Genomic DNA, 16861 nt, shown 5'->3' with positions numbered 1-16861 from the left:
TCTCTCTCTCTCTCTCTCTCTCTGTATCTATATTTCTCTCTCTCTCTGTATCTCTCCATCTGTGTCACTCTGTCTTTCCGATCTCTGTATTTCTCTTTCTGTGATGCTCTCTCTCTTTCTCTGCTCTCTCTGTATCTCTCTCTGATCTCTCTCTCTCTCTCTGTGTGTATCTATATTTCTCTCTCTCTATGTCTCTCTCTGATCTCTCTGTATCTCTCTTTCTGCATCTCTTTTTCCCTGCTCTCTTTTTGCCTCTCTGTCTTTCTCTGTCTGTCCTGTGTATTGCTGCTGTTGCTGCTTCTCTGTAAGGCGTTGCCCAGGGCTCATCAACATTGAGGTCGCTCCAACCTCCACTCTCACCTGTTGCAGATGAGGTCTGTGGCCCAAATGGCATCCGATTCCCTATATAGTGCACTACTTTAGACCAGCGTCCAGAGGGCCCAGGGTATGTAGTCCACTATGGAACAGGGTGTATGGAACATGGTGTATGGAACAGGGTGTATGAAACAGGGTGTATGAAACAGGGTGTATGAAACAGGACAGTGTGTATGGAACAGGGTGTATGGAACAGGGTGTATGGAACAGGGTGTACGGAACAGGGTGTATGGAACAGGGTATATGGAACAGGGTGTATGGAACAGGGTGTACGAAACAGGGTGTACGAAACAGGGTGTATGAAACAGGGTGTATGGAACAGGGTGTATGAAACAGGACAGTGTGTATGGAACAGGGTGTATGGGACAGTGTGTATGGAACAGGGTGTACGGAACAGGGGTGTATGTAACAGGGTGTACGGAACAGGGTGTATGGAACAGGACAGTGTGTATGGAACAGGGTGTATGGAACAGGGTGTACGGAACCGGGTGTACGGAACAGGGTGTACGGAACAGGGTGTACGGAACAGGGTGTATGGAACAGCACAGTGTGTATGGAACAGGGTGTATGGAACAGGGCAGTGTGTATGGAACAGGGTGTATGGAACAGGGTGTATGGAACAGGGTGTATGGAACAGGACAGTGTGTATGGAACAGGGTGTATGGAACAGGGTGTACGGAACAGGGTGTACGGAACAGGGTGTACGGAACAGGGTGTACGGAACAGGGTGTATATAACAGAATGTCATTTGGGATGCAGCCCTGGAGTGTTGCCCCAGCTCTTGTTCTGTGAATGATTAAATTATGTACACTAAATGTAACAATTCCAACTCAATATGAGACGAAGACGAGGCAACGAGGCACACACACACACTCTCAATCACATTACGACATGTGTGTGTGTCCTCTGACAGGCTGAATTGTCCTCAGTTTGAGAAAAATATGATGTTTAGTAAAAAAATATATGATTTCCATATTAAATGAATCCTCTGTACTTCAGTGCATTAAAATGTTCTTGTTGTCAGCAATCGGTTGACATGTGACTGAGCCATGCTCCAACAACAGATTATGAACACTACAAAACTCTTACCTAATCTCTGTCCCAAATAACAGCCTATTCCCTATATAGTGTACTACTTTTTGTCCAGGGTTCATACGGCTCTGGTTAAAAGTAGTGCCCTATATAAGGAATAGGGTGTTATTTGGGATACAACTTATGTCATCTAAATATGTCATCTAAGTCCAGGCGGATTGTTCCATTGTAAGTAGTCCATGTCTGATGTTATCATGTTGATTATAAACCACTGTCATCATCATCATTATATAAGTCCTTCCAGGGCTGGTAACGGATCAAAACAGCTTCCATTCTTAGATATTTTTATTTGATTTATTTCACCTTTATTTAATTAGGCAAGTCAGTTCTTATGTACAATCACGGCCTACCCAGGGCCAAACCTGGACAACGCTGGGCCAATTGTGCCCCGCCCTATGGGACTCCCAATCACGGCCTACCCAGGGCCAAACCTGGACAACGCTGGGACAATTGTACCCCGCCCTATGGGACTCCCAATCACGGCCTACCCAGGGCCAAACCTGGACAACGCTGGGCCAATTGTACCCCGCCCTATGGGACTCCCAATCACGGCCTACCCAGGGCCAAACCTGGACAACGCTGGGCCAATTGTGCCTCGCCCTATGGGACTCCCAATCACGGCCTACCCAGGGCCAAACCCCTATGGGACTCCCAATCACGGCCTACCCAGGGCCAAACCTGGACAACGCTGGGCCAATTGTGCCTGCCCTATGGGACTCCCAATCACGGCCTACCCAGGGCCAAACCTGGACAACGCTGGGCCAATTGTGCCCCGCCCTATGGGACTCCCAATCACGGCCTACCCAGGGCCAAACCTGGACAACGCTGGGCCAATTGTGCCCCGCCCTATGGGACTCCCAATCACGGCCTACCCAGGGCCAAACCCCTATGGGACTCCCAATCATGGCCTACCCAGGGCCAAACCTGGACAACGCTGGGCCAATTGTACCCCGCCCTATGGGACTCCCAATCACGGCCTACCCAGGGCCAAACCTGGACAACGCTGGGCCAATTGTGCCCCGCCCTATGGGACTCCCAATCACGGCCTACCCAGGGCCAAACCTGGACAACGCTGGGCCAATTGTGCCCCGCCCTATGGGACTCCCAATCATGGCCTACCCAGGGCCAAACCTGGACAACGCTGGGCCAATTGTGCCCCGCCCTATGGGACTCCCAATCACGGCCTACCCAGGGCCAAACCCCTATGGGACTCCCAATCACGGCCTACCCAGGGCCAAACCTGGACAACGCTGGGCCAATTGTGCCCCGCCCTATGGGACTCCCAATCACGGCCTACCCAGGGCCAAACCTGGACAACGCTGGGCCAATTGTGCCCCGCCCTATGGGACTCCCAATCATGGCCTACCCAGGGCCAAACCTGGACAACGCTGGGCCAATTGTGCCCCGCCCTATGGGACTCCCAATCACGGCCTACCCAGGGCCAAACCCCTATGGGACTCCCAATCACGGCCTACCCAGGGCCAAACCTGGACAACGCTGGGCCAATTGTGCCCCGCCCTATGGGACTCCCAATCACGGCCTACCCAGGGCCAAACCTGGACAACGCTGGGACAATTGTGCCCCGCCCTATGGGACTCCCAATCACGGCCTACCCAGGGCCAAACCTGGACAACGCTGGGCCAATTGTGCCCCGCCCTATGGGACTCCCAATCACGGCCTACCCAGGGCCAAACCTGGACAACGCTGGGCCAATTGTGCCCCGCCCTATGGGACTCCCAATCACGGCCGGTTGTGATACAGTCCGTTTTTCATTTTAAAAAAATATGTTTTATTTAACCTTTATTTAACTAGTCAGGTAACAACAAATTCTTATTTTCAATGACAGCCTAGGAACAGTGGGTTAACTGTCTTGTTCAGATCTTTACCATTCCACCCAACAACCTTTCAGTTACAAGTCCAACCACTAGGCTACCTGCCACCCCAACGTGGAATGTTTATTGTGGAGTGTTTTCTATCCTCATATGTAGTCAGAACATGTAATTTATGTTATGTAGACTAAATCAAATGTAGTCTTACCAGTGACATTTTAAAAAGCATCTTGTTTTTAACACCAGTTACTGACAATTCCTTCGCATTACAGAAGCAACGAAATTCCTCTAAATCCCTTTCTTAAAGATTTTTCCCTGACGAAGGAAGTATTAAATGAAGCTAATTCAATGTGTCACATCTGAGCCAGGGGATGGACTGAAAATGAATAGATTATGTAGAATTAGAATTTAAAATGTTTGATTCTATTCCACTCATGGTCCCTGAGGGAATTATAACACTCTCCATACTAGGCCTTTCTCTCTCTCTCAGGGTGTGGGACTGTAGGTGATGAGGAAGCAGACTGACAGAGAGAAAAAGAGATGGAGGGAAAGAGAGAGAGAGAGAAAAACAACGGTATATTCTGGAAGGCGATCTATCTGAATACTTGGACATGACTGGTGTTTTTTTAGAGACGACACAACGACACACAGGATATTTGGCCCTTTTGTTTTGAACATCACATCCATAACAAACTGAGACAATATATATTTTGATTTGTTTAACACTTTTTTGGTTACTACATGATTCCATATGTGTTATTTCCATAGTTTTGATGTCTTCACTATTATTCTACAATGTAGAAAATAGTACAAATAAAGAAAAACCCTTGAATGAGTTGGTGTGTCCAGACTCCTGACCGGTACTGTAGATATACTGTATATGCGTTGAATGCCCATCTATTGTGCAACATATCCACAATTTAATACTATAGACAATGTGAGATGACTGCCTATATCCTAACCCTGCTAACATGAACTTCTCTTCTCTCTGTCCCTTGCTTGTGTGCCTGCGTGTTTACCTACCTGCCTATCTGTGTGCCTGCGTACCTGCCTACCTGTGTGCCTGTGTACCTGCATGCCTGCCTACCTTTGTGCCTGCCCCCTGCCTACCTGTGTGCCTGCATGCCTGCCTACCTTTGCGCCTGCGTACCTGCCCTCTGCCTACCTTTGTGCCTGCGTACCTGCCCCCTGCCTACCTTTGTGCCTGCGTACCTGCCCCCTGCCTACCTTTGTGGCTGCGTACCTGCCCCCTGCCTACCTTTGTGCCTGCGTACCTGCCCCCTGCCTACCTTTGCGCCTGCGTACCTGCCCCCTGCCAACCTTTGCGCCTGCCCCCTGCCTACCTTTGCGCCTGCCCCCTGCCTACCTTTGCGCCTGCCCCCTGCCTACCTTTGCGCCTGCCCCCTGCCTACCTTTGCGCCTGCCCCCTGCCTACCTGTGTGCCTGTGTACCTGCGTGCCTGCCTACCTGTGTACCTGCATGCCTGCCTACCTTTGCGCCTGCCCCCTGCTTACCTTTGCGCCTGCGTACCTGCCCTCTGCCTACCTTTGTGCCTGCGTACCTGCCCCCTGCCTACCTTTGCGCCTGCCCCCTGCCTACCTTTGTGCCTGCGTACCTGCCCCCTGCCTACCTTTGTGCCTGCGTACCTGCCCCCTGCCTACCTGTGTGCCTGCGTACATGTGAGTCTTGTTTGTTTGTTCTGCGTCCGTGCGTGCGTGTGTCCTGTGTGTGTGTGTGTGTTACCTGTCTCAGGTGATGAAGCTGCGTAAACTGGCCCAGCAGATGGCTAACTGCAGACAGTGCCTGGAGCGCTCCAGAGCCCTCATCACTCAGGCAGAACACAGCCTGAAGGAGAACGACCACGCTCGCTTCCTACAGACCGCCAGGAACGTGGCTGAGAGGTGAGACAGAAATCCCTCCTCACTGACATCTCTCTCTCACCCCTTAACTACCTCCCCTACCAGCCCCCTGTAACTAGCCACCAGGAACATGGGCGGGAGGTGGGATATCACATCCTTCCCGCCTGGGATGGGCTGTGTGTTTCGTTGGGAGGCTTTTAAGGTCAACAGAAAGGGAAGGATACTCAGAACACATTCTGCATGGTTGTTCTCTACTATTTCCAAGGCTTGTTATTCATGGACTCTCTCTGGAATGGAAGTCTCGTTCAGGATTTCAGGGTCTGCTGGATGTTTTAGGAATGAGGTTCTCTAGCTGATGGAGACAGGCTGGAATATGAAGGGTTAAACACAACAGGGCCTTGTCTGTCTGCGGCTGTGTCAGACTCACCCACACACTGATGTGTGCAGACAGAGGGCATCCTTGGTCTCTGCTCCTTCATCATCCTCCTGCTGATGTTCTCCAGTCCATACAATAGGATCTCTATGCTCCAGTCTGATACCTCTCCTTTCTTCTCTCCTCCCTTTCTTCCACCACCCTCCCCCTCCCTCTCTCCCCCAGGGTTGCCATGGCCACGGCCTCCTCCCAGGTGCTGATACCAGATGTGAACCTGAACGAAGCCTTTGATAACTTTGCCCTGGACTTTTCCAGAGAGAAGAAGATCCTAGAGGGACTGGACTACCTGACAGGTGAGAGGGAGCGAGAGGGAGAGGGAGAGAGAGAGCGAGGGAGAGAGAGAGAGAGAGGGAGAGAGAGAGAGAGAGGGAGAGAGAGAGAGAGAGAGAGAGGGAGAGAGAGAGAGAGAGAGAGAGAGAGGGGGAGAGAGAGAGAGAGGGAGAGAGAGAGAGAGAGAGAGAAATGTCTGGGGCTTTCACAAAGAATATAAGACAGGACCACTGTTGGCAAATAATGAACCTGTCTGTCGATCAATGTCCATCCTGCATGCCTCTGGAGGTGTTATATAGTTTTGTTGAAACACAAACGACCACCGGAAGACGTACAGAAGTAACGTAGAACAAATCTGACAAAAAATGTACTACACTTTGTGTTTAGTTGACTGGTACAATGCACATTGTCTGAAATGATGTCTAGATATTGATCTTTCCATTGTTGACACTGTAGCTCCCACCCTACACACTCAAACAGGAAAACATCTGTAGGCCAGGGGACTATCCAAATGAACTATTACAGCATTAAATAAAATTGGAAATAGGTATTTATATGAATGATCTCATGTGCTGTCCCTGTGGCATCATGTACACATCTATGAATGCTCTCATGTGCTGTTCTCTGGCATCAAGTACACATCTATGAATGCTCTCATTTGCTGTCCTCTGGCATCAAGTACACATCTATGAATACTCTCATGTGCTGTCCTCTGGCATCAAGTACACCTCTATGAATGCTCTCATGTGCTGTCCCTGTGGCATCAAGTACACCTCTATGAATGCTCTCATGTGCTGTCCCTGTGGCATCAAGTACACCTCTATGAATGCTCTCGTGTGCTGTCCCTGTGGCATCAAGTACACATCTATGAATGCTCTCGTGTGCTGTCCCTGTGGCATCAAGTACACATCTATGAATGCTCTCATGTGCTGTCCTCTGGCATCAAGTACACATCTATGAATGCTCTCATGTGCTGTCCCTCTGGCATCAAGTACACCTCTATGAATGCTCTCGTGTGCTGTCCCTGTGGCATCAAGTACACATCTATGAATGCTCTCGTGTGCTGTCCCTGTGGCATCACGTACACCTCTATGAATGCTCTCATGTGCTGTCCCTGTGGCATCAAGTACACCTCTATGAATGCTCTCGTGTGCTGTCCTCTGGCATCAAGTACACATCTACAGTGCCTTGCGAAAGTATTCGGCCCCCTTGAACTTTCGACCTTTTGCCACATTTCAGGCTTCAAACATAAAGATATAAAACTGTATTTTTTGTGAAGAATCAACAACAAGTGGGACACAATCATGAAGTGGAACGACATTTATTGGATATTTCAAACTTTTTTAACAAATCAAAAACTGAAAAATTGGGCGTGCAAAATTATTCAGCCCCTTTACTTTCAGTGCAGCAAACTCTCTCCAGAAGTTCAGTGAGGATCTCTGAATGATCCAATGTTGACCTAAATGACTAATGATGATAAATACAATCCACCTGTGTGTAATCAAGTCTCCGTATAAATGCACCTGCACTGTGATAGTCTCAGAGGTCCGTTAAAAGCGCAGAGAGCATCATGAAGAACAAGGAACACACCAGGCAGGTCCGAGATACTGTTGTGAAGAAGTTTAAAGCCGGATTTGGATACAAAAAGATTTCCCAAGCTTTAAACATCCCAAGGAGCACTGTGCAAGCGATAATATTGAAATGGAAGGAGTATCAGACCACTGCAAATCTACCAAGACCTGGCTGTCCCTATAAACTTTCAGCTCATACAAGGAGAAGACTGATCAGAGATGCAGACAAGAGGCCCATGATCACTCTGGATGAACTGCAGAGATCTACAGCTGAGGTGGGAGACTCTGTCCATAGGACAACAATCAGTCACAAATCTGGCCTTTATGGAAGAGTGGCAAGAAGAAAGCCATTTCTTAAAGATATCCATAAAAAGTGTTGTTTAAAGTTTGCCACAAGCCACCTTGGAGACACACCAAACATGTGGAAGAAGGTGCTCTGGTCAGATGAAACCAAAATGGAACTTTTTGGCAACAATGCAAAACGTTATGTTTGGCGTAAAAGCAACACAGCTGAACACACCATCTACACTGTCAAACATGGTGGTGGCAGCATCATGGTTTGGGACTGCTTTTCTTCAGCAGGGACAGGGAAGATGGTTAAAATTGATGGGAAGATGGATGGAGCCAAATACAGGACCATTCTGGAAGAAAACCTGATGGATTCTGCAAAAGACCTGAGACTGGGACGGAGATTTGTCTTCCAACAAGACAATGATCCAAAACATAAAGCAAAATCTACAATGGAATGGTTCAAAAATAAACATATCCAGGTGTTAGAATGGCCAAGTCAAAGTCCAGACCTGAATCCCATCGAGAATCTGTGGAAAGAACTGAAAACTGCTGTTCACAAATGCTCTCTATCCAACCTCACTGAGCTCGAGCTGTTTTGCAAGGAGGAATGGGAAAAAATGTCAGTCTCTCGATGTGCAAAACTGATAGAGACATACCCCAAGCGACTTACAGCTGTAATCGCAGCAAAAGGTGGCGTTACAAAGTATTAACTTAAGGGGGCTGAATAATTTTGCACGCCCAATTTTTCAGTTTTTGATTTGTTAAAAAAGTTTGAAATATCCAATAAATGTCGTTCCACTTCATGATTGTGTCCCACTTGTTGTTGATTCTTCACAAAAAAATACAATTTAATATCTTTATGTTTGAAGCCTGAAATGTGGCAAAAGGTCGCAAAGTTCAAGGGGGCCGAATACTTTCGCAAGGCACTGTATGAATGCTCTCGTGTGCTGTCCTCTGGCATCAAGTACACATCTATGAATGCTCTCATGTGCTGTCCCTGTGGCGTCAAGTACACCTCTATGAATGCTCACGTGTGCTGTCCTCTGGCATCAAGTACACATCTATGAATGCTCTCATGTGCTGTCCCTGTGGCATCAAGTACACCTCTATGAATGCTCTCATGTGCTGTCCTCTGGCATCAAGTACACATCTATGAATGCTCTCGTGTGCTGTCCCTGTGGCATCAAGTACACATCTATGAATGCTCTCGTGTGCTGTCCCTGTGGCATCAAGTACACATCTAGTATTGTTTTGAATAAATCCAGTCCAACACTAATCTATCCCTTGTTTGACCCTGTAGCTCCCAGTCCTCCTTCCATACGTGATGAGCTGTGTACTGCCTCCCACGACACCATCACAGTTCACTGGACGTCTGAGGACGAGTTCAGCGTCACCTCCTACGAACTGCAGTACACCATCTACACCGGCCAGACCAACTTCATCAGTAAGTACCTTGACAATACACCAGCCGTACACCACCCTGTTCACCATCTACACCGGCCAGACCAACTTCATCAGTAAGTACCTTGACAATACACCAGCCGTACACCACCCTGTTCACCATCTACCCAGTGTCGTGACGTGTCTATCATTAATGTGTTGACCGCTATTCATCGAATAATTACCTACTACGTTGAATAACTACTCAAATAAATTAATCATGTAACAATTAACTCATTAGAAATTTGGGGCACCACGGGAAGTGATGACTCGGCGATACACAAATTGGCAAATTGGCTAACTAAATAAACACACAGAAATACATAAACACACACACACACGGTATAGGTTATTGATTACTAACACAATGCAATGAAAACAGGTCCCTAGTGGACTGACCCGATATGACGACTTGTTACACAATGGAAAGGGGTGGGGAAAGATAAAGAGAGGGCGACACAAAAAGAGTGGACTTATCGTACATACATTTGGAAACTACGCTCACCGTAAATATGAATATTTAGCACCCTAACAACCACTCATTCGGATATGAAATGCAACATATATTTACGTTTCTCTGTCGTCTCTCTGTTGAACCCACTCGGTCCGTCTATGGGAAGTAGTTCGATGCATGTCTCTGATTGTCCACCAGAGTTCTGGAGTGTTCTTAGAATGGATACGTTAGAGGTGCACCGCACGTCGGTGAGAGGGACCTGTTCTTCCCTCATGTCTTTGGTCCTAGACTACATTACACGCAGAGCTGCAGACGGTGCATGTTATTGGTCCAGTCTTCACCTTCTTCACTCGTCGAGAGTTTTCAGAGGGTCTTACGGTTTTTCTGGTCTTGTAGTTTTAACCATGTCAACGCGTGGACCACGTCTTCACATTCTCTGGTCTGTATTTAAATTCTCTGCAAGTTATTGTAAGTACTCTGGCCTGAAAGGCGGTTCCATCATGTTGGACTACTGCATAATACAATTACCTACAGTAAGAAAAGATAGGGTTGGACTACTTTATAATACAGTAAGAAAATATAGGGTTGGACTATTTTATAATACAGTAAGAAGGGATAGGGTTGGACTATTTTATAATACAGTAAGAAGGGATAGGGTTGGACTACTTTATAATACAGTAACCTACAGTAAGAAAAGATAGGGTTGGACTACTATATAATACTGTAAGATAGGGTTGGACTACTTTATAATACAGTAAGAAGGGATAGGGGTTTGGGTTGGACTACTTTATAATACAGTAAGAAGGGATAGGGGTTTGGGTTGGACTACTTTATAATACAGTAAGAAAAGATAGGGTTGGACTACTTTATAATACAGTAACCTACAGTAAGAAGAGATATGGTTGGACTACTATATAATACTGTAAGATAGGGTTGGACTACTTTATAATACAGTAAGAAGAGATAGGGTTGGACTACTTTATAATACAGTAAGAAGGGATAGGGGTTTGGGTTGGACTACTTTATAATACAGTAAGAAAAGATAGGGTTGGACTACTTTATAATACAGTAAGAAGGGATAGGGTTGGACTACTTTATAATATAGTAAGAAGGGATAGGGTTGGACTACTTTATAATACAGTAAGAAGAGATAGGGTTGGACTACTTTATAATACAGTAGGAAGGGATAGGGTTGGACTACTTTATAATACAGTAAGAAGGGATAGGGTTGGACTACTTTATAATACAGTAAGAAGAGATAGGGTTGGACTACTTTATAATACAGTAAGAAGGGATAGGGTTGGACTACTTTATAATACAGTAAGAATAGATAGGGTTGGACTACTTTATAATACAGTAAGAAGGGATAGGGTTGGACTACTTTATAATACAGTAAGAAGGGATAGGGTTGGACTACTTTATAATACAGTAACCTACAGTAAGAAGAGAGAGGGTTGGACTACTTTATAATACAGTAAGAAGAGATAGGGTTGGACTACTTTATAATACAGTAAGAAGGGATAGGGTTGGACTACTTTATAATACAGTAACCTACAGTAAGAAGAGATAGGGTTGAACTACTATATAATACTGTAAGATAGGGTTGGACTGCTTTATAATACAGTAAGAAGAGATAGGGTTGGACTACTTTATAATACAGTAGGAAGGGGTAGGGTTGGACTACTTTATAATACAGTAACCTACAGTAAGAAGAGATAGGGTTGGACTACTTTATAATACAGTAAGAAGAGATAGGGTTGGACTACTTTATAATACAGTAAGAAGAGATAGGGTTGGACTACTATATAATACTGTAAGAAGGGATAGGGTTGGACTACTTTATAATACAGTAAGATAGGGTTGGACTACTTTATAATACAGTAAGAAGAGATAGGGTTGGACTACTTTATAATACAGTAAGAAGAGATAGGGTTGGACTACTTTATAATACAGTAAGAAGAGATAGGGTTGGACTACTTTATAATACAGTAAGAAGGGATATGGTTGGACTACTTTAAATTCCAGTAACCTACAGTAAGAACAGATAGGGTTGGACTACTTTATAATACAGTAACCTACAGTAAGAACAGATAGGGTTGGACTACTTTTTAATACAGTGACCTACAGTAAGAAGGGATAGGGTTGGACTACTTTATAATACAGTAACCTACAGTAAGAAGAGATAGGGTTGGACTACTTTATAATACAGTAAGAAGGGATAGGGTTGGACTATTTTATAATACAGTAAGAAGAGATAGGGTTGGACTACTTTATAATACAGTAAGAATGGATAGGGTTGGACTACTTTATAATACAGTAAGAAGAGATAGGGTTGGACTACTTTATAATATTGTAAGAACAGATAGGGTTGGACTACTTTATAATTCAGTAAGATGGGATAGGGTTGGACTACTATATAGAACTGTAAGAAGGGATAGGGTTGGACTACTTTATAATACAGTAAGAAGAGATAGGGTTGGACTACTTTATAATACAGTAAGAAAGGATAGGGTTGGACTACTTTATAATACAGTAACCTACAGTAAGAAGAGATAGGGTTGGACTACTATATAATACTGTAAGATAGGGTTGGACTACTTTATAATACAGTTAGAAGAGATAGGGTTGGACTACTTTATAATACAGTAAGAAGGGATAGGGTTGGACTACTTTATAATACAGTAACCTACAGTAAGAAGACATAGGGTTGGACTACTTTATAATACAGTAAGAAGAGATAGGGTTGGACTACTTTACAATACAGTAAGAAGAGAGGGTTGGACTACTATATAATACTGTAAGAAGGGATATGGTTGGACTACTTTATAATACAGTAAGAAGAGATAGGGTTGGATTACTTTATAATACAGTAACCTACAGTAAGAAGAGATAGGGTTGGACTACTTTATAATACAGTAAGAAGGGATAGGGTTGGACTACTTTATAATACTCTAAGAAGGGATAGGGTTGGACTACTTAATAATACAGTAAGAAGAGATAGGGTTGGACTACTTTATAATACAGTAAGAAGAGATAGGGTTGGACTACTTTATAATACAGTAAGAAGGGATAGGGTTGGACTACTTTATAATACAGTAACCTACAACAAGAAGAGATAGGGTTGGACTACTATATAATACTGTAAGATAGGGTTGGACTACTTTATAATACAGTAAGAAGAGATAGGGTTGGACTACTTTATAATACAGTAAGAAGGGATAGGGTTGGACTACTTTATAATACAGTAACCTACAGTAAGAAGAGATAGGGTTGGACTACTTTATAATACAGTAAGAAGAGATAGGGTTGGACTACTTTATAATACAGTAAGAAGAGATATGGTTGGACTACTATATAATACTGTAAGAGGGGATAGGGTTGGACTACTTTATAATACAGTAAGATAGGGTTGGACTACTTTATAATACAGTAAGAAGAGATAGGGTTGGACTACTTTATAATACAGTAAGAAGGGATAGGGTTGGACTACTTTATATTACAGTAACCTACAGTAAGAACAGATAGGGTTGGACTAATTTATAATACAGTAACCTACAGTAAGAACAGATAGGGTTGGACTACTTTATAATACAGTGACCTACAGTAAGAAGGGATAGGGTTGGACTACTTTATAATACAGTAACCTACAGTAAGAAGAGATAGGGTTGGACTACTTTATAATACAGTAAGAAGGGATAGGGTTGGACTATTTTATAATACAGTAACCTACAGTTAGAACAGATAGGGTTGGAATACTTTATAATACAGTGACCTACAGTAAGAAGGGATAGGGTTGGACTACTTTATAATACAGTAACCTACAGTAAGAAGAGATATGGTTGGACTACTATATAATACTGTAAGATAGGGTTGGACTACTTTATAATACAGTAAGAAGAGATAGTGTTGGACTACTTTATAATACAGTAAGAAGGGATAGGGTTAGACTACTTTATAATACAGTAAGAAGAGATAGGGTTGGACTACTTTATAATACAGTAAGAATGGATAGGGTTGGACTACTTAATAATACAGTAAGAAGAGATAGGGTTGGACTACTTTATAATACTGTAAGAAGAGATAGGGTTGGACTACTTAATAATACTGTAAGAAGGGATAGGGTTGGACTACTATATAATACAGTAAGAAGGGATAGGGTTGGACTATTTTATAATACAGTAAGAAGGGATAGGGTTAGACTACTTTATAATACAGTAAGAAGGGATAGGGTTGGACTACTTTATAATACAGTAAGAAGAGATAGGGTTGGACTACTTTATAATACAGTAAGAAGAGATAGGGTTGGACTACTTTATAATACAGTAACCTACAGTAAGAAGAGATAGGGTTGGACTACTTTATAATACAGTAACCTACAGTAAGAAGAGATAGGGTTGGACTACTTCATAATACAGTAAGAAGGGATAGGGTTGGACTACTTTATAATACAGTAAGAAGAGATAGGGTTGGACTACTTTATAATACAGTAACCTACAGTAAGAAGAGATAGGGTTGGACTACTTTATAATACATTAACCTACAGTAAGAAGAGATAGGGTTGGACTACTTTATAATACAGTAACCTACAGTAAGAAGAGGTAGGGTTGGACTACTATATAATACTGTAAGATAGGGTTGGACTACTTTATAATACAGTAAGAAGAGATAGGGTTGGACTACTTTATAATACAGTAACCTACAGTTAGAAGAGATAGGGTTGGACTACTTTATAATACAGTAACCTACAGTAAGAAGAGATAGGGTTGGACTACTTTATAATACAGTAAGAATGGATAGGGTTGGACTACTTTATAATACAGTAAGAAGAGATAGGGTTGGACTACTTTATAATACAGTAACCTACAGTAAGAAGAGATAGGGTTGGACTACTTTATAATACATTAACCTACAGTAAGAAGAGATAGGGTTGGACTACTTTATAATACAGTAAGAAGGGATAGGGTTGGACTACTTTATAATACAGTAAGAAGAGAGGGTTGGACTACTATATAATACTGTAACCTACAGTAAGAAGAGATAGGGTTGGACTACTTTATAATACAGTAAGAAGAGAGGGTTGGACTACTATATAATACAGTAAGAAGAGAGGGTTGGACTACTATATAATACTGTAACCTACAGTAAGAAGAGATAGGGTTGGACTACTTTATAATACATTAACCTACAGTAAGAAGAGATAGGGTTGGACTACTTTATAATACAGTAAGAAGGGATAGGGTTGGACTACTTTATAATACAGTAAGAAGAGATAGGGTTGGACTACTTTATAATACAGTAACCTACAGTAAGAAGAGATAGGGTTGGACTACTTTATAATACAGTAAGAAGAGATAGGGTTGGACTACTTTATAATACAGTAACCTACAGTAAGAAGGGATAGGGTTGGACTACTTCATAATACAGTAAGAAGAGATAGGGTTGGACTACTTTATATAACACTGAATGTTGCTGGTTTGCACTCTATCCCGTTATGGAACAGCCATATTTTAGTAACAGCTTTGTAATGCCATGCAGTTACTGTACTGACATCAAGATAACATGTCATTTGGGAACATCAGCTGTTCCAGTTTGTCTGTATCACCATTTATGGACTATAGTTCCTTGAGTGAGTGGACTGGGTGACACTTTTGAGGGGCATGTAGGAGAGGAGTGAAGAGGAGATTTGCTGAAGTGTAGAGCAGAGGAGATAATAGCAGGTATAGGCCTAGCAGATAATGTCAGCCTGCCATGGCAGGACACAGGAGGATGAACTGACAGTAGAGTGGGAGAACATAGTAGGATGAACTGACAGTAGAGTGGGAGAACATAGTAGGATGAACTGACAGTATAGTGGGAGAACATAGTAGGATGAACTGACTGTAGAGTGGGAGAACATAGTAGGATGAACTGACAGTAGAGTGGGAGAACATAGTAGGATGAACTGACAGTATAGTGGGAGAACATAGTAGGATGAACTGACAGTAGAGTGGGAGAACATAGTAGGATGAACTGACAGTAGAGTGGGAGAACATAGTAGGATTAACTGACAGTAGAGTGGGAGAACATTGTAGGATGAACTGACAGTATAGTGGGAGAACATAGTAGGATAAACTGACAGTAGAGTGGGAGAACATTGTAGGATGAACTGACAGTAGAGTGGGAGGACATTGTAGGATGAACTGACAGTAGAGTGGGAGAACATAGTAGGATGAACTGACAGTAGAGTGGGAGAACATAGTAGGATGAACTGACAGTAGAGTGGGAGAACATAGTAGGATGAACTGACAGTAGAGTGGGAGAACATAGTAGGATGAACTGACAGTAGAGTGGGAGAACATAGTAGGATGAACTGACAGTATAGTGGGAGAACATAGTAGGATGAACTGACTGTAGAGTGGGAGAACATAGCAGGATGAACTGACAGTAGAGTGGGAGAACATAGTAGGATGAACTGACAGTATAGTGGGAGAACGTAGTAGGATGAACTGACAGTAGAGTGGGAGAACATAGTAGGATGAACTGACAGTAGAGTGGGAGAACATAGTAGGATGAACTGACAGTAGAGTGGGAGAACATTGTAGGATGAACTGACAGTATAGTGGGAGAACATAGTAGGATAAACTGACAGTAGAGTGGGAGAACATTGTAGGATGAACTGACAGTAGAGTGGGAGGACATTGTAGGATGAACTGACAGTAGAGTGGGAGAACATAGTAGGATGAACTGACAGTAGAGTGGGAGAACATAGTAGGATGAACTGACAGTAGAGTGGGAGAACATAGTAGGATGAACTGACAGTAGAGTGGGAGAACATAGTAGGATGAACTGACAGTATAGTGGGAGAACATAGTAGGATGAACTGACAGTAGAGTGGGAAGACATTGTAGGATGAACTGACAGTAGAGTGGGAGAACATAGTAGGATGAACTGACAGTAGAGTGGGAGAACATAGTAGGATGAACTGACAGTAGAGTGGGAGAACATAGTAGGATGAACTGACAGTAGAGTGGGAGAACATAGTAGGATGAACTGACAGTAGAGTGGGAGAACATTGTAGGATGAACTGACAGTATAGTGGGAGGACACGGGAGGAATAGCTGACAGTAGATTGCCACTCTCACATGTGGAGCTGGATGGCCCTGGGACAGATTGGAGTATCCTGACACATACAGTTGAAGTCGGGAAGTTTACATACACTTAGGTTGGAGTCATTAAAACTCGTTTTTCAACCACTCCACAAATTTCTT

At 43.6% G+C, this 16861-nt stretch overlaps 1 protein-coding gene across 8 annotated transcripts in view; it reads left to right on the top strand.

Annotated features, from left to right (window-relative positions):
• Nucleotides 1–16861, top strand: part of LOC110510782 (E3 ubiquitin-protein ligase MID2) — a 226883-nt gene that overhangs the window by 181462 nt on the left and 28560 nt on the right. For 6 of the 8 annotated variants that reach the window (XM_090198892.1, XM_090198894.1, XM_090198890.1 and 3 more), the window contains 3 exons: nucleotides 5049–5197; nucleotides 5754–5881; nucleotides 9021–9164. In XM_090198892.1, the coding sequence (XP_090055018.1) occupies nucleotides 5049–5197; nucleotides 5754–5881; nucleotides 9021–9164 (421 nt within the window). Of the gene's footprint in view, nucleotides 1–5048; nucleotides 5198–5753; nucleotides 5882–9020; nucleotides 9238–16861 lie in introns of all 8 variants that reach the window. The other 2 variants (XR_016486382.1, XR_016486381.1) reach the window with 1 other exon arrangement.

Source organism: Oncorhynchus mykiss, chromosome 14 (assembly GCF_057628025.1).
Source record: "Oncorhynchus mykiss isolate SJ-2025 chromosome 14, ASM5762802v1, whole genome shotgun sequence".
Classification (NCBI taxonomy): Eukaryota; Metazoa; Chordata; class Actinopteri; order Salmoniformes; family Salmonidae; genus Oncorhynchus; species Oncorhynchus mykiss.
This window is presented reverse-complemented; position numbering and strand designations above follow the sequence as displayed.